Source organism: Colobus angolensis, unplaced genomic scaffold (genome assembly GCF_000951035.1).
Source record: "Colobus angolensis palliatus isolate OR3802 unplaced genomic scaffold, Cang.pa_1.0 Scaffold200, whole genome shotgun sequence".
Taxonomy (NCBI): Eukaryota; Metazoa; Chordata; class Mammalia; order Primates; family Cercopithecidae; genus Colobus; species Colobus angolensis.
In genome coordinates this window covers 854,406-876,823 of record NW_012115156.1, presented here as the reverse complement: position 1 = coordinate 876,823, position 22,418 = coordinate 854,406, and the positions used below count along the sequence as shown (strand labels likewise).

The 22,418-nt window shown below is 37.8% G+C and overlaps 1 protein-coding gene across 1 annotated transcript; it reads left to right on the top strand.

Annotated features, from left to right (window-relative positions):
* Positions 1-449: 449 nt before the first annotated feature.
* PAQR3 (progestin and adipoQ receptor family member III) lies at positions 450-22,029 on the top strand. Its single transcript, XM_011941732.1, has 6 exons — positions 450-843; positions 4,895-5,057; positions 9,779-9,934; positions 13,428-13,625; positions 16,189-16,279; positions 19,326-22,029. Exons 1-6 carry the CDS (start codon positions 659-661, stop codon positions 19,466-19,468), a joined length of 936 nt encoding a protein of 311 aa, XP_011797122.1. The 5' UTR covers positions 450-658; the 3' UTR covers positions 19,469-22,029.
* Positions 22,030-22,418: the final 389 nt, after the last annotated feature.

Here is a 22,418-nt window from a genome sequence, read left to right as displayed (position 1 = left end):
ATGTGCTGGATGCTGGTGTATGTCCCATGTGCATCAGGTTTCCTCTCTTTCCAACTATCGTGCTAAGAGCTGACTTCAGCTTAGAAATCCTCAAAGTCCCTTCTGACACTAAGTGCGTGTAACTCCAACAATAAACTAAACGGTAATTACCTCGAACTTTTCTTCCTGTTAACTCTTTTCCTCTTGATTTTTCAAAATGCAGCAACTATTACTTCTAATAATAAAATAGAAAAAGAAAAAAAAATCCACTTGTATTCGCCTGTAGCTCTGTGCTTTCGGCTCTTCTCACAGGCAAACGAACACCCCGGGCGCCGCCAAACCACAGCGCCAGAGACGCCGGCATCCGCGCAGCCACCAGAGCCCGCTGGAGCACACGCCGGCGCGCCCCACTCCCCTGCCCCTCCCAGCGAGGGCTGAGGGGCGGGGCCGCGGCGGCGCGCTGACGTCAGAGGAGGCTGCGACGCCGCCTGGTCCGCCGCGGCGCAGACGGCAGTGGCCGGTGTGAGTGCAGAGCCGGGCCCTGGGCAGCGGCGGCGCGGTAGGACCTCGCGCAGCGTCCGCGGGCTCCGGGGCGGGGGCTCCAGCGGCGAAGCCCCCTCCCCGGGGAGGCGGGGCCTGGGGGAACTCCCTAGACAGGGAGCGGCGGCGGCCGGGAACGATGCATCAGAAGCTGCTGAAGAGCGCGCATTATATCGAGCTGGGCAGCTATCAGTACTGGCCGGTCCTGGTGCCCCGTGGCATCCGTCTGTACACCTACGAGCAGATCCCCGTGTCCCTCAAGGACAACCCGTACATCACCGACGGCTACCGGGCCTACCTGCCGTCCAGGCTGTGTATCAAAAGGTATGGTCTGGCCGCCTCCGCCTGGAGTGTCCCCCTCTCTCACCTACACCCTTTTTGTCTAGTCCCCCTTCTGCTTTCCCCGCCTTTCTGCTTGCCCATCATTTCCTCCCCGCCCCATCCTTTTCATCCCTTTTTGCCGCCTCTCCTCCCCCGTTATCTCCTCTTACCTGGCCAGGGTACTTGATCCACGGAATAATCATGATAGTAACAGTGATCATAATTACAACTCTCCTATGGCGCTTTGCTGTTTACAAAGGGCTTTTACATCCTTTATTCGGTTTTTTCGGCTCATTGAGATTTGTTGGAATGGGGCTGAGCCATATTTGCCCGGTGTATACCTAAGCTTGCTTTTTAGAGCAACCCTCTGGGAATTCAGTAGCTTTGGGCCAGAAAAATGCCTGTATCATAGGAAACAAGTTAACATATACGCCCAAGATTTATTCATTTAGCAAATACTTATGGAGCCCATGCAGAAAAAAAGCAAACATGGCCCTTGTTCTCATGAAGCTACTAAGGTGTAGCCTGGGTAACAGACATTAAAGAGATAATTACACAATTACATAATAACCATTGTGGAAAAAAATGCTGTGTAGGAAAAGCACTGTGGTAGAGAGAGCCCGTAACGGGCACCGAGCCTCCACTAGAGCACCACAGAAGCATCTCTAAGAAGGAAATTTCTTTATCATTCTAAACCTTTAAAACTACAGTCCCTTGAAAACCTGTGTTTAAAAAAAAAAAAAAACTGAAAAATAACTGTTCTAGTTCTTGGAGTAACTGTCCAAACTTACTACCTGTGCTGAAATAAAGGACCTCTGCTTTAGGAGAATTAAGATACAGATGTTGGTTAGCTCCAGGTCACTGCAGTGGCAAACCCTAGTGCCAGAATGTGGGCTGTTAAGTTGCTCAAGCGGCAGCCACATGTCTGATTCTTGATTTTTCCAGCATTGTCTTTTCCTGTCCTTCTTTCCTTTTGTCCTGCCATGAAAGTGTTTCTGTGACTCATGGTCACAAGGTGACATCACTGCTCATCCCTACTTGGCTTGAATGGATGGCCCTTAGGATTCACAACTTGAAGCATAATTACCGTTTTCCTCCCCAGTGCCTCCTGTACATAAGTAAATTACACACCTGGGTTCTGCTGTGGATCTGGAGTTCCATAAGAATAGGGCAAGCAGTGAATTGCCTTAAATATTTTCTACCCAACTAGCAGTGGTCCTCTGCATTCTGATGTTAGGGTCCAAATCTCACGGAGAATTAAGTATAGAGCATTAGCTCTTGAGCTATTGAGTCAAAGACTTTAGTATCCAGATCTGCCACTTAAGAGTTCTGAGACCTGGAGCAAAATGTAACCTCACTGAGCCTCATTATACCCACATGTAAAAATGAGGGTAATCACAGTATCCGCTTCCAGAGGTAAAAAAGGATTCAATTAGATTCTGTGTGTGAAATGCTATACATGGCCTGGAACCTAATAAGCCCTCAGTAAATACTGATTGTTGTCATCACCAGTGATTTTGAAGCTGAACAGATGATGATAATGAAGATGATTATTGATTTTAAAACTGAACAGAATATGAAGATGTGATGCTGGACTCCTGTTAACTTCAATAAGGATGGCACCAGATTCGAAAGACAGAAGAAAAGACCCAAAGCCAGTAAACAAGACATAGGGTTTTACTAGGGTAATTTACAGAGAGGTCCAGTGGCAGTGACCTGAACGGGAGAACCTCTGCCGCCTGCAGAAAGCATGCAGTTTATATAGCATTTTACTTAACACCCTTCCCCCTGGCAGTCTCCACCTGGTAATCCTCATTTACAAAACAAAAGGCCTCCATCCCATGTACAGTCAGCATTCCATGAGATGGGACAGGGGCTCAGATGTTCCTCATAGATAAGGAATCAATCTAAGTGTTGGCCATGCTTGAAACTGTAAACACATTCAAGTGTGTTTTTCATATAGGGTCATTCTCAGGATATGCTTAAGTTACTGCTGTCAGGTGTGTCTGCTGCGCAGGAGACACCTAACTTTTCATACAGTAAGAGTAGAGTCTTTATTACAGGTATTCTTGCCTTCCCACCGGCCTTATCTTTTCCAAGTTCAGCCTTTGCCCTCTCTCCTTTTGACTTTCAGGAGTGACTGGGACAGATTTTGGATGTAATCTGAGGAGGTTTTGTATGTCATAGCAGTTTTGTGAGTCCACTGTTAGCTGCAGGCAACATGGAGAGGTTGCGCCTCTCAGTTCAGTTAGTCAGGCTATACTGGATTTCACAAAAATAAAAGTTCTGAAGTAATAAGCAGAGCATAGTATTGATTGTCAAAACAGTCTTCTAGTTATATGTTTCAAGCACATTTGTGCATCTCTTCCTCCAGTTATAAGTAGTCTTTACACTTTGATGTTTGTACATGATAAAGCCTGAAATTCATGATCCAAGATTCACTTTATTCTTGATGATCATTTGATAGTTTTGACACCTTGCTATATACATCTTCACTGATTCAGAAATCCTTACTAGTAAGTGTTGACATATAACTAAATTTGTAGCAGTCACTGTGGTTCTCGCTTTTGCTTTTACAAGAAATGAACTTGAGAAGCAAAATAAATAGGAAATTCCATTTCTTATAAAAATGAGAACGTGAGAACCACAGTGACTGCTACAAATTTAGAGTTATATGTCAATGTCAATACGTTAAGGGTTTCTGAGGCCGGGCGCGGTGGCTCAAGCCTGTAATCCCAGCACTTTGGGAGGCCGAGACGGGCGGATCACGAGGTCAGGAGATCGAGACCATCCTGGCTAACACGGTGAAACCCCGTCTCTACTAAAAACTACAAAAAATTAGCCAGGCGAGGTGGCGGCGCCTGTAGTCCCAGCTACCCGGGAGGCTGAGGCAGGAGAATGGCGTGAACCCGGGAGGCGGAGCTTGCAGTGAGCTGAGATCCGGCCACAGCACTCCAGCCTGGGTGACAGAGCGAGACTCTGTCTCAAAAAAAAAAAAAAAAAAAAAAAAGGATTTCTGAATCAGTGAAGACCAAAAACCTAAATTTAAGCAAAAATACTAGATTTTACAGACAAATGCAGGAGTATTTTAATCTTTAGTCATGATGTCACCTTTCAGTAAATAATCAGATGAGTCCTCTCCACATCTGAGAATTTCCCAAAAGTAAGAAAGGAGCTGGAAGAAAGTTGCAGCAGCATCTTATGTGGCTCCATTACTGTGTAGATGAAGAAACTGAAGCCCGGAGAGGTTACGTGACTTGTGTGGGGTGGGGACAGTGAGCCTCTTGACTCAGGGTCATACACACTCTACCAACCTGTGCTGCCAAGACCAGTTAGCCCAGGGCATTTTGAAAGAGGGCACATAGTACCCACATTAAAAGTAAAGTCCAGTTGTTTCTGAAAAGGAGAAACTTATGCCACCTGGAAACTAGACTGGTTTTAAGACATCCACAGCAAAGTTGTTCTGGCATGCCTGTCTTAAAGAACCTTTCCAATGGATCAATATATATTTATTTTGCTTCTCTTAAGTCCATTTAATTTTGCATTTGTGTTTAATGAGCTCCAGGAAAGTATTCTAAGTTCATGCCTCACCTTGCACTGAGCAGGTTTTCAGATACATATTATTGATAGAATATGCTAGCTAACATCCAGATTTCCTCTGCACGTTCATTTCTGGAGACCTTTAGTTGATAGACTAATCTGAGCAAGGCATTGTGAACAGTGGGGTCATAAAGATGAATGGTACTGACCATTAGGGAGTTGATAGGCTGGAAGATGAGATGGAATTTGTATGTAGATCTCTTAAGACAGAGAAGGAAATGGTAAGTATGATAATAGAGGTGAGCACCCAAAAAACTGTGGTCCCAAGATTGGTGGCAATGTGGAAAAACTTAGAATAATTTGATTAGATAATATATCAAATTTAGAAAGGTACAGGTGGGGTTAAGAGCTTTGGAGCAAGTATTAGGTAACTCCTCAAAATTGTCCCTAACCTTTGAATGTGACAGTAAGATGACCAATGTGAATCTCAGTTGCATGTATGTTTATTTTCCAGTTTGTTTATTTTATCTAATGAGACAGTAAACATCTGGAGTCATTTGCTGGGTTTCTTTCTCTTCTTCACCCTGGGAATATATGACATGACATCTGTGTTACCTTCAGCAAGTGCGTCCAGAGAAGATTTTGTAATTTGTTCTATTTGTCTTTTCTGCTTCCAGGTAAGTCATTTCACAAATACTGCTATTGGTAAAGAGAACTTTTTATCAGGCAGGCTTGGTCAGGTGACCTTACCTCAGACCTACCACTTGCTTTAAAGAGCCCTGGAATGGCATGTTGGTCAGCTTATTGATTTTCATAACATAAACACCAAATGGTCTGTTCTTATGAGAGTATGTTTGAAATCTATTAAATTACAAAGATGGAGAAAAATTTGTTTCTTTCCTCTTCTTTTTGGGCACCTCTGCTTTAAGATTAATAAAAAAAGTAGGAATCTTTGCATTCTATTAGCTGGCTGAACTATAACACTAGTGTCTACTTAAAACTTGTTGGGGAAGATTTCTCATCTCTTTCCTGTTTGCATCTGTGATTTTTGTATTTGTTATTTCCATACTATATTTTACTGTCCTGTTTTGCTGGTATTGATTTTTTGCTCTGTTGCTTTAATGTTAATTTATTTTGAACCCACTGGCCTGGCTTCAAATACTTTCAGTTTATTTTCCTCTCTACCTCCTGTATTTGTTAGTTCCATAGCACTGGCATTTTTCAAGAATCTATAAAAATGTCTTTAACAGTTACATTTAGTAGATTTCAAACAGATAATTTTGAAACAGAAAACAAATGTGGGCTATAGTTCTATTGACATTTAAAACAATTTTTTCTGCTTCAGAGAATATAGAAAAACATAAAAATGCAAAGAAAAACTTTTTATCCCCCTTTCTCATGACAGACACAGACTAGCTATTCCCTGCAGTTAGCCTGTTGCTGCTGAGTTTGAGAGGTGAATCTCATAACTCAGCTGCACAAATGTCGCTTTCATTGTGTATCATTTTATTTCAGAGTGTCATCGCTTTACTCAAGTTTAAACTTTGGACTTCAATGGCCAAGAAACACAGCAAAACAAATCTCTCTTCCCCTTTTTTATTAATTCCAATTTTTGGAATAATATTTTAATTTTCTTTGAGGGAAAGCATAACCTATTTCTGTTATTAGAAAATTATTTTTCCTTCAAATATTTTTTAAAAATGTACTCTTTCTGAGGTTTAATTTTTGCCCTGATTTCAGCCAAAATGTCCCTCACAATCCATAACCAATTTTGTAATGTGAATGAATCAATTTCTTTCTAAATTTTTAGGTGCATCTCAGTATAGATTAACATGCTCTTAATAATCATTAAAAACTGGCTTCTATTCTTGTTAGTTATATGCATATTATCTACTTTCAGAATCCCTGCTCTTTTCCTTTATGCTGAGGCCTATTCTTTATGCCTTCACTACCTACCACAGCTGATGTTAGTTCAGAGAATGTGTATTAATTTCAGTATTGACGTAAGAAAACAATACATTGCAAAACTAAAAGGATTAAATAATTACAACAATTTCCAATAAAGAAACAGAGCCAAAGTATTACCGTGACTTGCCCAGGATTATTCAGCAGGGCGGTAAAATCCTGTTCTCCTAATTGCTAGTGCAATGATCACTGTTACAGTATATGCTGTACAACTTACTAAAGACAGATGAGCACATCTTCCCTACTTGAAAAGACCACTTCTTACCAAATTATAACTTGTTCACCTGAGTTTTTCAGATTCTTAGGGTCAGTGGACAATGTAGTAAACCGTAAATATATTTATTAATATTGATTTACATTTAATACTAAAAGACATAACATTTTTCTCACTCCTATGCTTCTATATGCTTTAGTGCTTTCCTCGCAACCAGATTAATAGAGTACATTCTGAACAGTAGAATGTAATTCAGGGGCTTTGAACCTTCCAGGGTATTTGTATTTTGGAGAAGAACATCAGAATACAATAATGCCTTTTGCTAGATTTGATCCATTTACATTCAGTTAACAAATATTTGTTGAATGCATCCTATATACATCCAGATACTATGCTAGTATCTGAACAGTGCTGAACAGAACCAACCTGGTATAAAGGTCAAGCCACTCGTAGGCGTGCAGAAGAGACAGTGAGGTGGCATTTAAGCAGGAAAAAAGAAGCAAGACTCACTTTCTTAGCACTTTCTGGACTCGCAGGTACTGGTTTTTGTGGTTGAAACCTAGGAGAATGGAGAAAGATTAAGGCTGGAGAGATTGGCAGGGATCAAATCATGAGATATTTTGTTATCATGCCAAGGAGCTTCCATGTGGGATGTAACACTGTAATTATCTGTCTACCTTGATGGAGTGAGATACTCCATAGAAGGAAACTTTCCATTATAACTGAAACATACCCAATTTCCCAGATTATCTTTCAGTCCATTTTTAAAGGAGCTCTAGGAATAACATATTCCTTCTTAAACAGGGCATACTAGGTATGGGTTAACTTTAAAATCTGGGGTTTTCTGTTAATACTATTTTACTTTTCCCTTAGATACCATAGTTTTCTTTTTCCTCTTTTTATTTTCTTTTTCACAATGAAGTGAGCTTTATTTTTGTTTCTAATTATTACTACAAGATATAATCGTGTAGAAATTTAGGCAAACAGAAGTTTATGGAAGAAAACGTCACTTGAAATTCCACTTTTCAGAGGTAACCACATTGGACATTTGCGTTAAACAATGAGTTTAACCCAAATGTGTATGTTTGTGTATGCATAGCTACCTTGCACCTGCCTACCTGCCTGCTCACTTACCTGTCTACCTACTTCCAAGCTACAGTCATCCCTGCTTGCTATTTTGCGACCTGTTCTTGTGTCATTCAACATTGTGGCAATGGGATGTTTCCCCATCAATGAGAAATAATACACTTTTATTTTCTCCTGATTTATGGTTCTTAATCTCAAGGATAATCTGAGAAAACAAATAACCAGGCTTCTTAGAGTTACGTTTAAATAACGAACTTAGAATTAGTTACTGGTTGGTTGCTTACTAACCAAAAAGCTATAGACTATTAAGGATTTTAGACAATTGATGAAGCAATGAAGTTGTGACAAAGTACATTGTTACTGAATATTGATACTGAGTCTATAGTAACTAGATTTGTTTAATGACCAGAATATAAAATATTAATAGCTGGATGACCATGTTAACTGCCTTAGCAATTGCTTACAAAATGTTTATCGGTTGTACCTACTTTATATTGTTTGTTTGTCCCATTGCCTGCACCCCACTGTCACTGTCTCAGTACGTGCTCTCCAGGGCTATTCCTATAACCTCCTGTTTCAGCCCTTCGAGTCCACACCTCTGTAAGGGGGCACTTAAAATCTTTAGGCATATCATATCATACCCATAATATTGAAGTTAAAACCCATTAATGTGTAGGACATGTCATAATCATATTATAAAGAATATGATGCTTTTCCTTAATCCCTGCCCCCCAGCCATAAATATGTGCACACCTTTTTTTATGTCCTTGGTGAATGCCAGCCCAACTTTTAAAATCCGCCTCAGGTGAACAGCCCTTCTCTGATGCTCTTTTCTTCCCACCAGTCCCACCCTCCAAATGCACATGTACCCTCACAGAGTCAATATCCTCCCACCTTTTTCAATTATGCTCTGCACTGAAGTACAGTAGGATTTGTTACTGTACTATTCAGTGATTCTGTATCACCTCCAATGTATGACACACAGCAGGTGCTTGATGGCTGAAAGGCATTCTGCCATAGAAACCTCATCAATTATCAGAGCAGCTAGCTGATTAAGTCAAATTAGCTTTACTCTCAGTTTGGCAACCATATAAAGTTAGCAAGTCATGATTGTTTTTTAAATTATTATTATTTTTTTTGAGACAGGGTCTCACTGTCACCCAGGCTACAGCATAGTGAGGCACTCACGGCTCACTGCAGCCTTGATCTCCCAAGCTTAAGTAATCCTCCTGCCTTAGCCTCCCAAGTAGCTGGGACCACAGGTGCATGCCACCATGCCCAGCTAATTCTGTTTGTTTGTTTGTTTGTCGTAGAAATGAGGTCTTCCTATGTTGCCCAGGCTGGTCTTGAACTCCTGTGCTCAAGCGATCCTCACACCATGGCCTCCCAAAGTGCTGGGATTACAGGCATGAGCCACTACTATACCAGCCTGTTTTTTCTTGAAGGCAATAAAGCTGTGTTTACCTTAGAAATTAAAAGTAAACTCTATACAGTGAATCTCATACAGACATGAAAATTCTTAACTGAAAAGCCGATTGTGGAACAGAATGCATAGTGTAATTTCATTTAATTTTAAAATGTGTGTGTGTGCATGTGTGTGTGTATATATATATAATGAGTGCATGTGTACAGATTAATATATCACAGGTATTTGACATATGTATTGAAAATATCTGGAAAGACACATAAAAAATGTTATCACTGGCTACCTCGGGAATAGATTAAGTAAGAGTGGCTTATATTTGTGTTCTTTGATTTTTTTAGGGATATGTATTGCTTCTATAGTAAATACTCTTTAAAAACAAATTAATTCATGGATCAAAACAAGCCTCAGATGATAGTTTTAAAACATTCACATTGTATAACTTTCCCATTACTGTGCTATTTATTTATAATTTTCATTTTTTAATGTAGTTATTTTAAATTTTCTCATTTATTATCTCCATTTTACCCATGAGGAAATTGAGGCTTTAGAGTAATGACATGGCTCACTCTACTGTAAGGCACAGAGCTAGAATCCAAGCCCATAAATATTTAAATTGAAAGCCTAGCCTCTTACTTCCCTGAACATCATGCATAAGTTGCTTTAGTTTCTTTAGTCACTTTGTTAAGATTTGTTTTTATTTTTCACAGGTCTGTATGCTCTGCTCTGTGGGCTATCATCTTTTTTCCTGCCATCGGTCAGAAAAAACATGTCGAAGATGGATGGCATTAGATTATGCAGGAATTTCTATTGGAATACTGGGCTGCTATGTCTCAGGAGTATTTTACGCATTTTATTGTAATAACGTAAGTAGATTGAAACATTTTACATTCTACCTTTCGTATACGTCTTGGGTTTTCTTGCCTTGGTTCTTTTGAATTTCTTAATAAGTACATAATTAACTTATAGAATAAGTAGAAGAGTTTTGTATAAGCATAAACTTATTTTTCAAAATGGCCCTGTCATCTCTAACATCTATTATCAGTTCTATACTTATTTTACTAATTTTTTATTGGAAAATATATATACAGTTATTTTCTGAGACTTAATGTAGACATTAAATTATTAATGTTTTCACTAAATTCTGTATGGCTGCATGATTCCTCAAATATCCACATTATTTATCTTTTATTTGTGTGTTTATAGAATTGAACTTAAAATTCACACTTCTTAAAATTATGAGGTTGGTTACTGCTTTCCATTTCTTTTTTTTCCTCTCAGTGGGAAAAAAAAAAAAAAAAAACAACAAAATGTATCTGAATTTATTAGCCCATATTCTTCTCTAAAATATGTTTTCCTGTCTTCAGTCTTATGTTTGGGGTAGGCTTGTAAGACAGACCAGATAGGAGTGAGTGTCTTTAACAAATGTGAGATGTGTCTTTTCTGAGTTCTGGATCAACTCTGCTTTCTGTCCCTAAGTTCACACAAAAGTCAGTTTTTGCCTTATGCAAGGCAGCATTTGCAACACTGTAATCAGATAATACAGTACCTGACCTAAAAATATTGGCCAACCAAACCTTATGGAGTAGAACCCTAACTCATCACCTCATGTTCCAGCCAAGAAGACAAATTGAATGTTCCCATGGGTTCAGTACATCTCAATTTCTCCCTTTCAGAAAGTCCCCTTCAACCCTACTTTGTTTTCTTCCTGTTTTTCTACCATACTCTTGTTTTTTCTTTTGCCCTTTTAGTTACCTCCCTTTCAGAACCAAGACTGAACTTCTCCCTCAGGAGCAGTGTACCTACTAGTTATTTCTAGTCCTAATCACAAAGAATAGAGCCTGTCCTGCCCAAGGCCCACCATGTAACAGGTGCTCTAAGGCAGGTATCTGCAGGTGCCCTACATATCTGGGGGTCACCAACCCCCAGAACCTGTCCGTGGCCTGTTAGGAACCAGGCCATGCAGCAGGAGGTAAGCAGTGGGCTGGTGAGCCAGGGAAGTTTCATATGTATTTACAGCCACTCCCCATGGCTCACATTACCACCTGAGCTCTGCCTCCTGTCAGATCAGCAGCAGCATTAGATTCTCATAGCAGCACAAACCCTATCGTGAACTGCACATGCAAAGGATTTAGGTTGTGCAATCTAATGCTTGATGATCTGTCACTGTCTCCCATCACCCCCAGATGGGGACTGTCTAGTTGCAGGAAAACAAGCCCAGGGCTCCCAGTGATTCTACATTAGGGTGAGTTGTATAATTATTATATATTACAATATAATATATATATATTATATATATAATATTACAATGTGGTAATAATAGAAATAAAGTGCACAATAAATGTAATGCACTTGAATTATCCTGAAACCATCTCTGCCTGCCTCCCCACACCACGATCCATGGAAAAATCGTCTTCCACAAAACCAGTCCCTGGTGCCAGAAAGATTGGGGACCACTGCTCTAAGGCACAGTCCTCAGCCTTCACTTATTGGGAAGATTGGCCGCAGTGTGGAATTTCTCAGATTGCTTGGGATTTTTCAGTAGGACCTTTGTCTCTACACAATGCCAGAGAAAACTGTCAACATATCTGGTATGAAAATTAGTGAAGAGAAAAATCATAAATTTGATTTGAATATGTAAGAACATTATTAATTGTAGCTGCTTAAATGTGAGCCATTTGCTTTTTAGGCCAATCACTTTGGAACATAAGCACATAATTAAATATATATACAGGTAACCTTGTTGTAAATTGACTTGATTTTAGCAGTATACTATTTATTTCTGCCCAGCTTTCATAACTTAACCATTTTGCATGAAACGGTTTATATGTTTTTAAAAAATTAGAGCATACTGATAACCAGGTGCTTGTGAGTACAGCCATGTAATATCTGAATTCTTTTGCTTATCTTATTCTGTATTTCTCTGAAACTGTTTTCCTTTATCTCTTGCTAAACATCAAAGTGAGATACTTTTTGTAACTCTCTTACCAGAAAAACTAAAAGTCCAAGATAGATTAATACAGTCAGTCCATGATCGTTGAAAAATTGCTTTCTTCCATCTGGTTTCTAATCATTTTCAAATACTCAGTTGCTGTAGACCTATAAAAGATTCGTTTTACCTTTTAAGGAACACAGCTGCTTTCAGAATGAGATTGAAAACTGTGAACCCTAGATCCAGTAGAATGTACTTTTGGGCACACACTTAAACAAACAATCTGACATTTGATTTCAGGAAGTTAATAGCCCCAAAAAAGTCCTTGGAGCCCAGATTAAGAACTCTTGTCTTATGTGACTTTTGACTTTAAGACCAGCTAACTGCTTATTTAAATACCTACATGTCTTATAAGCCCTTCAAACCTAAGCTAAGTGTGTGTTCTCTCATGCCCGTGTTCTCTTCCCCCATCACACACACAGCAAACCTGGATCATCTTTGATCATTTGCGTCATTAATAGAAGCCATTTATGTGGCCTTTCAGGCTAAAAACAGTTAAGCTTTCCTCTACTGCCCTCTCACACATCCAGTCAGCCATTAAGACTTAAGTTTTTTCAAAAATGCCTCCTAAATCTGGTGCTCACATCTACTTTATTCAACAGGAGTCCAAGCCCCCACTCTCTCTTTGAATAAACTAAACTAATATCTTTGTAGCTGGTTTCCTGTCACCTATTTTCTACACTGATGTCAGAGTTGTCTTTCTAATAAGTCAGTTTGAAAAACAGCTGTGTCATCCTATTCTTAAAGAATTCTGCTGTTCCTCCAATGCCAGTGTGGTAAAGTTCAAAACATTTAGCCTAACAGTATGCCTTTTCAGCCTTTCTTCTCAAAACTTCCTGCTGCATTTACTGTTCTCTTTCTTTGAGAGCTCTGTCTTCCCACAAAATCTTAGATGTCACCTCTTCTATGAAGCATCTTTTAGCTACCCCAAGTAAAGTTAATTGTTCCCTCTTCTGTGGTTCTACAATGTTCTGTTCCTCAGTTACAGTATCTACCATAAGATTATAATCATTTGTTTACATGTCTGCCCCTCCCATAGTCTGTGAGCTCACTGCTGGGAGAGTTCATGTCATAGTCATCTTTGCTTTTATAGGACTTGAACTGTGCATGGCATGTAATAGGTAATGAGAAAATGCTTTTGTGTGAATAAATGTAGTCTTTTACCAGCTCACTTTGGAATTTGGTTTGTCATTGTGACCAACCTAAAAGTTGTATGGAACATATTTTTTAAGGAAGGGAGATAGTCCTAATTTGAAATGCAAATACCAAGTAAATAGAGTTTGGAATTTAGTGTAAAAGCCAAAATTACTTTTTCAGTTCCCTTATTGTTAATAACAGAATTGAAATGTGATTTCTTTCCATTCTAGTACTGGCGTCAGGTATACTTGATCACAGTGCTTGCTATGATCCTGGCAGTGTTCTTTGCGCAGATTCATCCCAATTACCTCACGCAGCAATGGCAAAGGCTCCGTTCTATCATCTTTTGTTCTGTTTCGGGATATGGAGTGATTCCTACTCTTCATTGGGTTTGGCTCAATGGAGGAATTGGTGCTCCTATTGTACAGGTAGGTTGAGTGTAGTTGATATTTTTCTCTCTTTTTTTTTTTTTTTGCCTTTCAATCTTACTCCTTTTGGGTAAAGTAGTATAATCAGGCCAAGTGGGTGGATGTTTGTCATTTGAGAACATATTTGTAATTGCATATTGATGCCATAATTTTCACAGCCATATAAATAAGCATACCTTGCAGAAGTTGAGGTAAAATCTGAATACTGTTTTTCTCTGAGTTGTCTTTCTGTAAAAGAATACATTATTATTCTCTGTTACCCTTAGTATATAAATACCCAAGTCCTTATTTGTGGAGGTCTCCGAAGTTTCTAGCTTTGTCTGCCAATGATAACGCAAGTATAGAAATAGGAGCAGCTGATCTTTTAGGGGGTGAAGGGAAGTTGGGAAGGATTTTTATGTTGGACCCGATGAGTTTGGGGTACCCATTGGATGTAAAGGTAGAGATAGGATCTGAGATTTTAGCCAGAGTTTGACACTGGCAATAAAGATTTGGAAATCATCATTGTATTGGTAGCTGGAGCCAGGGAAGCATGTTCAATACACCAAGGACAATATATTGAGAAATAAAAGAAGAGCTCTTTGTTAGAATCAGGTGTTGTGGGGGAACAGTTGATGTGCATTAGGAAGAGTCTCAGTGAGCACTCAGGATTCTTGAGAAAAGGATTAGAAATAAGACTTACATTCTTAGAGATCGTTATAAAAATGCTCTACATATGCACTAGAGAGTAAACTTGAGAATTTTTAATACAAGTAAATACGCCAAGAAATCTGACAGAAATCACATATACTCATTGCAATGGTACCTTTCTCTAGAATGTGTGACTTTAAGGGTGGTTTTATTCAAAAGAATCAGATTTTTATTAAAAGAGGAGAGACCATTAGTGGGCCTACATTTATTTGCATGAAATTGGCAACAGCATAGTGGAAAACAGTTGGGTATACAGCTGAAAAGAAAGGAAGCTCTGTGACAGAGTGAATTGAGTGATATAATCTGGCCACTTGGCCAATTTGAGGACAAGGGTAATGATGTCTTCATACATTAGGATATTGGGAGAAAGGTGAGACAGTAGTGATGAGGGACATCAGTAATCCTCCTATCTGTGAAAACATCTTTCTGACAATTTTGATTCCCGTATAATAAGAAAATGGAATGGGGAACTGCCACTGTAGATAAATTCCAACTGGAATAATTGTTGACATAGAAGTGACCAAAATTTTTGGATTTGATAAACACATTCCTTTTAAGGTTATAATGACAAAAAGAATAAGACCCTAGTGGGTCTAATAGTCAGTGAATTTTAGAGAAGTAAAGAAAAAAAATGGGATTTTTTTTTTGTATTCAGAAATCTTAAAATGGAAAGATGGCTTAGATAATAGTTTTCAAAGATGGAATCCTAATATGATCACAGATCGTTCCAGTGAGGAAGCAAAGGGAAACTTTCACAGAAATTCTTTGATAAGCTCTAATTTTTAAAAAGATGGAAAGACAGGCACTTTAACAAAGATAAAAAGTTCTGGAAGGGTTAATCTTGGGAGGCAGGATCAAATTGTGTTCTAGAATGTTTGAGAAATCTGAGGTTGATTAATCTGAAAAATATAGGAGTTAGGGAGGGTTATGATGATTCTCATATTTGAAGAGGAAGGAGAAATTTGTCTTTATTTTTTATTTCTTTGAAACAGAGTCTCTCTATTGCCTTCAAACTCCTTGGCTCAAGCAGCCCTCCCACCTCAGCCTCCTAAGTAGTTAGGTCTATAGGCATGCACCACCATGCCCAGCTAAAAAAAAAAAAAAAAAAAAAAAAAAAATTGTAGAGAGAGGGGTCTTACTATGTTGCCTAGGCTACTTTTGAACTCCTGTCCTCAGCTAATTAAAAAAAAAAAAAAATAGAGGGAGGGGTCTTACTGTATTGCTCAGGCTAGTTTTGAACTCCTGTCCTCAAGCGATCCTTCTGCCAAAGCCTCCCAAAGTGGTGGGTTTACAGGCATAGGCCATGCACCCAGCCTGTCCTTATTTCTTAAATGAGTTCTTAGTAAATTAGGTTTATAACCAGTATTAGGAAGAATATGTATAAGGATAGCTTGCTGGATTTTCTCAGGGCCAGGAAAGTCTTTTCAATGCTGTGTCAGCAGTGAGACAAAGTGCTTCATATAGTAGTATTCAAGAGGACCATTTATCTGGGATATTGGAACAGATTTCTGTCTTGGGGAGACCCCTTAGGTCTTTTCCAGCCATAAGTTCCTGTTCTTCAGTGTCTGTGCTTATTTACCTGCCAACTCTATTTCCATATGCATTCTACCCATATACCTACGTTGTAGATGGAGTTGGGTGCCCTTAGGAACTTCGGTATGTTAAAGCTCCAGCCCCTTTAGGAGCTTGTTAGAGCATTCTCTGTGCTCCATTCTTGCAGACTGCTTCCTGCATATGAGAACAAGTTTTCATTATTGGAGACAGTCTGCAAAACAATTCAGATTTAACAATCTTATCAACTATTAGATTCGTAATAAATTTGGAGTTCAGTAACAGTAGGAAGATCTGTAAAAAAACATGTTTTGCTTTTCAGGACTTTGCACCTCGTGTAATTGTGATGTATATGATTGCTCTTCTTGCTTTCCTATTCTACATTTCCAAAGTCCCAGAGCGGTACTTTCCAGGTAGGTATCTCTTTTATAGCAGTTTTGTATTGTTATTCTAAATATATGCCCAAGGTATATGCATCAGAGCATCAAAACTTAGTTTCATTTTTTAATATTATTGATTATGGAAATGATTCCTCTCTTATGTTACCTAAAACTTTCAAAGGGCTTTCACAACTTTTCCTTTCATCCTGACCATGTGAGTTGAGTCCAGTAGGTGGAGTTGTCACTGTTTTATGGTTATGAACTAGTGACAAAGCTGACATTAGACTTTTGAGTCTTCTGACTCCCAACCGCTATTTCTTTTAAAAAGTAGAACACCGTCAACTACCATTTACTTCTTTATATGCCAGCTGGTTGTTTAAAAGTAATTTATATATGCAGAGATATATAAAGCAAGAAATAAGAAGCAAAGGACAGTAAGAAAAAGATAGTGAAAAGAAGTGAGGGGTAGGATCACTTCACAATATGTACATCAAAGGGGTCTATAAAAAAGATAAAGGTAACAAACCTGGCTTTAGGCTTCCTGGCACCCAGCACTAGGAAGAAAATAGTGAGAATTAAGAGTCTTTATGTTTCCAGAAAAAGATAGTGAAAATAAGTGAGGTGTAGGATCACTTCACAATATGTACATCAAAAGGGTCTATAAAATAAATAATGGTGACAAAGCTGGCTTTAGGCTTCCTGGCACCCAGCACTAGGAAGAAAATAGTGAAAGTTAAGAGTCTCTGTGTTTCCAAGATACACAAGCCAATAGACTTTTTTGTTCTTCATTCCAAAGAAAATATTTTCAGATGGAAAATAAGAGGACACTGGGTGGAGTGAACAACAGTCTCCAAAACCTGTATTTGTTTGTTTGAGAACTTTAGCTCTGGAGTCAGACTGCTTGGGTTCAAGACCCACATCAACCACTTTCTAGTTACGTGAGCTAAGTAAGTTACTTAAGCGCTCTCAGCTCCAGTTTCCTATCTAAAACATGGAAATACTTTTTTCCACCACCCTGGGGTTATGGTAAGGAGTAGATGAAAAAATGCATATAACACAGTTTAATGAGGATTAGATGAGAAAATGCACATATCGTGTAACCAGGTTTCTAGCAATTAGTAAGGACTGAATAAATGACAGCAGTTATTACTATGTCCCCCAGCTCTGGTCTTATAAATGAATTATGTGGTTTAGTAAGAGACAGAGTGACGCAAATCCAGGTAAGTTTTGGCATGAGTCAGAAATAACATTTAGAGTGCATAAAACTGATGTTGTTTTCAGTTTGGAGAGCTAGAAGTCAGGGAGCAGTTTAAATCTAAACTGCAAATGTATCCCCTCTTCTTCCTGGGTTAAGAATCACTTCCACGGTGAATCAGAGAAGGGACTGTCCCACTCATCACGTGTGTTGGGGAAGAAGAAAGGGTGAGAAACCCTGGCCTAAACAATGCATCCCACGGATCCTCAGGCATTCCTCTGTGTACTTGGTTTTTCACCATTGAGCTTTAAACAAGAATGGAAATACAGGGGAAAACCTGAGTTGTAAACAGGAGGATTTGGGAACAGATCTAGGACATGCCACTGAATTGAAGACCACCCATCTTCCAGGCAGGGCCAGAATTTCCCTCAGAAAACAATTCTGGTAAAATATATTTTTGTATCACTTTATTAATAATTCTTTTTAAAATTCTATATTCTCTTTATAATAGATAAGTAGAACACCAAACCATGGAAATTCTCTATGTGATTATGACCATAGTGGGTTTTAGGCCTTAAAATATTCAGATCAGGAGTTACCAGTTGTTTAATATAGGACATCTATAAACAATCAAACTTGTTGTAACTTAACCTTCCCCAAGACATACTTGACATAAAATGTGCCCTATGTAGCAGAACATGTTGAGTTCGGATACATGAGAGCAGTGGAGATACAGAAACTAAAATATTAGAAGTCTTTACAGTGAAAAGTGATAGTCCCAAATGTTCATGTACAAATGCCTTAGAAACTATCTCTGGCAAGTCCTCATGTATGACCTGGCCACTGGGAAATAAAATAAATTTTAACCTAAAAGCTTTCATTCAGCTCAGGTCGAATGTTTACAAATGTATACACAACACAATGGCATTTGATGGGTCCAAGGATCCCCAAGGTGTGTGGATAAAATGGAGTGGATCTCTGATAGTTGTATTAGATAATCAGTATTTGCTGTATTTTGTTTTTTAAAAAATGAGTCTGTAGGCTTCACTAGACTGCCAAAAGAGTCCATGGTACAAAAAAGGCTAAGAATCTTGTTGACATGCACTTTAAAATCTATGTACTGTACTGATTGGTAAGAAAAAAGAGAGGTTAGAGAATATTTACATTATATGACCATAGAAGTACTATGAGTATGTTATTTACATTGAAATTATTATAGCTCTGTATTTTGTTATTTGCTAAGAGAGATCAAGAAGTTTTCCATATGTTAATTGTTTAATGTTCTTAGAATTTAACATTTGACCACAAAGAGATTAAATTGTTCTCTGAAGTTGTATATGAAATAACCTTAGTTAATTAAGCCATTACTAATTACATCCTGCAGATTATTCCATTAGTTAGAGAGCACAGGATTCAGGTCAGCACTTTTTCTTTGCATGCCTGCTTGAAATAAAAAGTGCTTCTAGTAGGTTTATATCTAAACTCAACAGTATATCTGCTTCTCGCAGATTTATACCTAAATCACTCCATGATTTTTAACATCTAGTTTCTTTTGCCTCTCTCAATAATTTTTTGTTGTTCGTTCTGCCAGATGTGAGTTGAGACATGGGAGGCATAAGGTCAAATACCTGAAATTGTTAGATTTTGAAAACACACTTGGAAGAGCATTTCTAAAGTTTACCTGTGTACTTAATAAATAAAACCTTAAAATTAGACCCAAATATGAATTGATCCATTTTTAAAAACCTTTGGATCTCTACTTAGTCTCTAGGCACTCTGAGACTATGAAAATTTTTCTGCTAAACTGTACTTCCAAGAAATCTATTTTTCCTTTAATGTCAACATATTGAAATCAATATTATTTTCTTTCTACCTTCTTTCCAGGACAACTAAACTACCTCGGATCAAGCCACCAAATATGGCATATCCTTGCAGTAGTGATGTTATATTGGTGGCATCAGTCAACAGTGTATGTCATGCAGTACAGACATAGCAAGCCTTGTCCTGACTATGTTTCACATTTGTGAATTAGGTATGGCCACCTGGTGAATTCAGTTGTTAAGCAATATATAATGGGGAATTGTATACCCCACTATTTCTAAAATTCCCATTCATTTTCCCTTTTTCCTCTTTAATATGAGTAAGACTTTATAAAAATGGGGAAAAAAGTATACTTAAGGATCTGTAGTAATAGCCGCTTTACAAGACCCTTAAAACTACTAATTTGCTGCTTGTACAGAAAGTGAAAATTAGTTGGCAATCATAAGAAATATCTGAATAACAATGATGAATGGGAAACTAGTGTTGAAATAGGATTCATTTTACTTAGCACCAGCTTAATTTCCTTAGGAAGGGCTCATCTCCATTAGAAAATGGAGTCATCCTATGTGCTTAACTATTTTCAGTAAATCACCAAGTTTAAGTGCCTAATCAAGTCAAGGGTTGTTTCAGCCTATGCTTAATGCAAGCTAGGATAGTGATTTTAAATAATCACTAGCTTTTAAGTACATGATTTGTGAGAAACTGGCACTTCAGAGATTATATCCTTTAGCTGTAAGTTCTTCTCTCCCTAAGAACGTTAGATATTTTAGTTTTCAGTACAAAAGCTTTAAACTTCTCCTGCAAGTTGAGAGAAGGTTTGAGAAGAGGAAAAGAACATGTCATTTTCTATCAGATAAGAATCACATTAGAAACTAAGTACAGGATTAGACAAATTATGTGATCAAATAACATCGTCATTAGCCACCTAAACATTTTCATTCCAGATACTAATTCCATATAATAACTGAATTCTTGTGAGTGGATTACAGCAGGTTTTTGATCCCAAAATTCCAGAGCTTTCAACTCTGAATTTTTAGTCCTGAATATCCAGTGATGGGGGTTCCCAGCTTTATGGGTGCTACTTTCAAGGCCATAGAATCTAGATGGCCCTGTCTTGACCCTGAAATGAACCTTAAGCCTTAGAACAAAGTCATGCAGATACCCCATTTGATAGTACGCTTATTCACCTGTGCTCTAGTCCTTGGTTTCTGCATGTGTTAGCATTGCATTGATAACTCAGAATCTTGATAAACACTTAATATTTGGACCTGAAGCATTAAACTTTCTCTTTATTGTATATACGTAAAAAATAGATCTCACTGCCCTATCATACATTGTAGCCCTCTTATTCTTTGGTCTTTCATATGAATTAAATCCCTTAAAGCAGACATTCATAAAAACTGACATTGTTTATTGGAATATAAAATATTACCCAAGTTTCTTAATGAGTTGACATGAGCTGTTTTAAATATTGGTGTATTTTCAGAACAGCAGAATTACTGAATATCAGAAAAAATGTTAATTGATGATGAAGCTCATTCCCAAAATGCCTTTTGTACATATGATATTTGGAAAGTCACTTTAATGTGCCTCAGTTAATACATCAGTGAAATGTTGTGTTTCTTTTCCAGTGTAGTGTTTTTGGAATATAAATTCCCCATGCTAGTATCTCAGCAAAGAGAACTTCCCCCCAGGAGGCTCAGTAAAGGAATACCATGTCTTACCCATCGTGATGATGGAACCCTGCTTTGAAAATGGCTATTTTACCTTATAAGGTTAAAATTTTGATCCATATGTTAAGTGATAGAAGATTTTGGTGCAACAGTAGTAGGATATATTTCTCCTAGAGCATCCCTTATTGGCTTACATGATTTTATTGCCTTTAAATAGATATTTTGTCATTTTGGCCAAACAAAAGACACTGAGTAGTTATACTTAAGTTAAAAATGAGAGGAAAGTCATTATTTTAGGTGTGGAGCCATTTTTATTAGAAAACTTTGTCAAAATAAAAAAAATTGAATCATTTCAATTTTTGCAATCCCTGTATTAGTATATGAATACTTGCCATCTGAATTAATACATAAAAAGAGCATACTGTGTTTTTAAATCAGTGTTTCTTTGAATTTAAAGGGTGTACAGGTCTTTCCGTAGGAAAAATTGTTCCGTGTAAACATTTCAACTTTTTATGAAAATGTTAAATATTGTAAGAAAGTTATCCTCTCATTTTTTCACTGCTTTGATGTATTTATTATAAAGTAGGGAATGAATGAATGAATGTGGATTGCTGTCAACTAGAAACACTTCTGTATGTCAGTCAGCATTTTAATGACCACCTACTGTGTGCACATCACTACTGGTAAAATTTTGAAGACATTGTTAACATTAAAAAATATTTTAAAGTTGTCTACAAATCTGAGCCTTGTAATGATGTATATTTATTTTTGTTTTTATAGATTAAAATAAGATTAAAATATACTATCCAGTTACAGTACTAAAAAAGACTGGTTTTAATTTTACCAATGTGTGAACTATAAAAGCTTTTGCCTACAGATTTTACAAGTACATTTTAAAATTATCTATGGCTGTTAAATTGTCTCGCAATTTATATGGTTGTGGTTAACTCATTTAAGAAACAATTATCTTTCTATATTAAGCCATTTTCAAATAGCAAGACAGTGCTTGTCTTTTTTTGTTATTACACTAACTGCAATTCAGTAAGCTGCATGACAAAATATGTATTATGTAAATAAACCGGGTTTACTAAATATTTTTAAGTGCCGCTTGTCATTCTTTGTAATACATAACAGCTTTAAAATCGTATTTTAGAATCAGGAACGAAGATTCAGGGAATGTCTGTCACATCTTATGGCATCCCACCTGGACAGAATATCCGATTTGAAGATTGTGATTGACTGCCATAAAACTATACAACTCTCCATTTGGCAGGTACCTACTAGATAATACTTTGCCCTGTATTAAATGTCAAGGGGCAAAGCCTATTCCTCTGCATTCCTGCTGCTTGCTTTGCTGCATTAGGTCCCTGTTTACTCGAAATCATCATTCCTGGGAATTCTACCTCTGCCCAAGTGTGTAAAGAATCAGCTCACCTATTAGAGAAGGGGTAGAAATACCTTCTATGTGTATTATCACAAAAAC

Excerpts from the sequence above, each read along its gene's own strand:
- PAQR3 (XM_011941732.1), top strand. The coding sequence starts at position 659 with ATGCATCAGAAGCTGCTGAAGAGCGCGCATTATATCGAGCTGGGCAGC. Across the intron at positions 13,626-16,188 it reads TTGGTGCTCCTATTGTACAG|GACTTTGCACCTCGTGTAAT; the intron begins GTAGGTTGAGTG and ends TTTGCTTTTCAG. Across the intron at positions 16,280-19,325 it reads CCCAGAGCGGTACTTTCCAG|GACAACTAAACTACCTCGGA; the intron begins GTAGGTATCTCT and ends CCTTCTTTCCAG.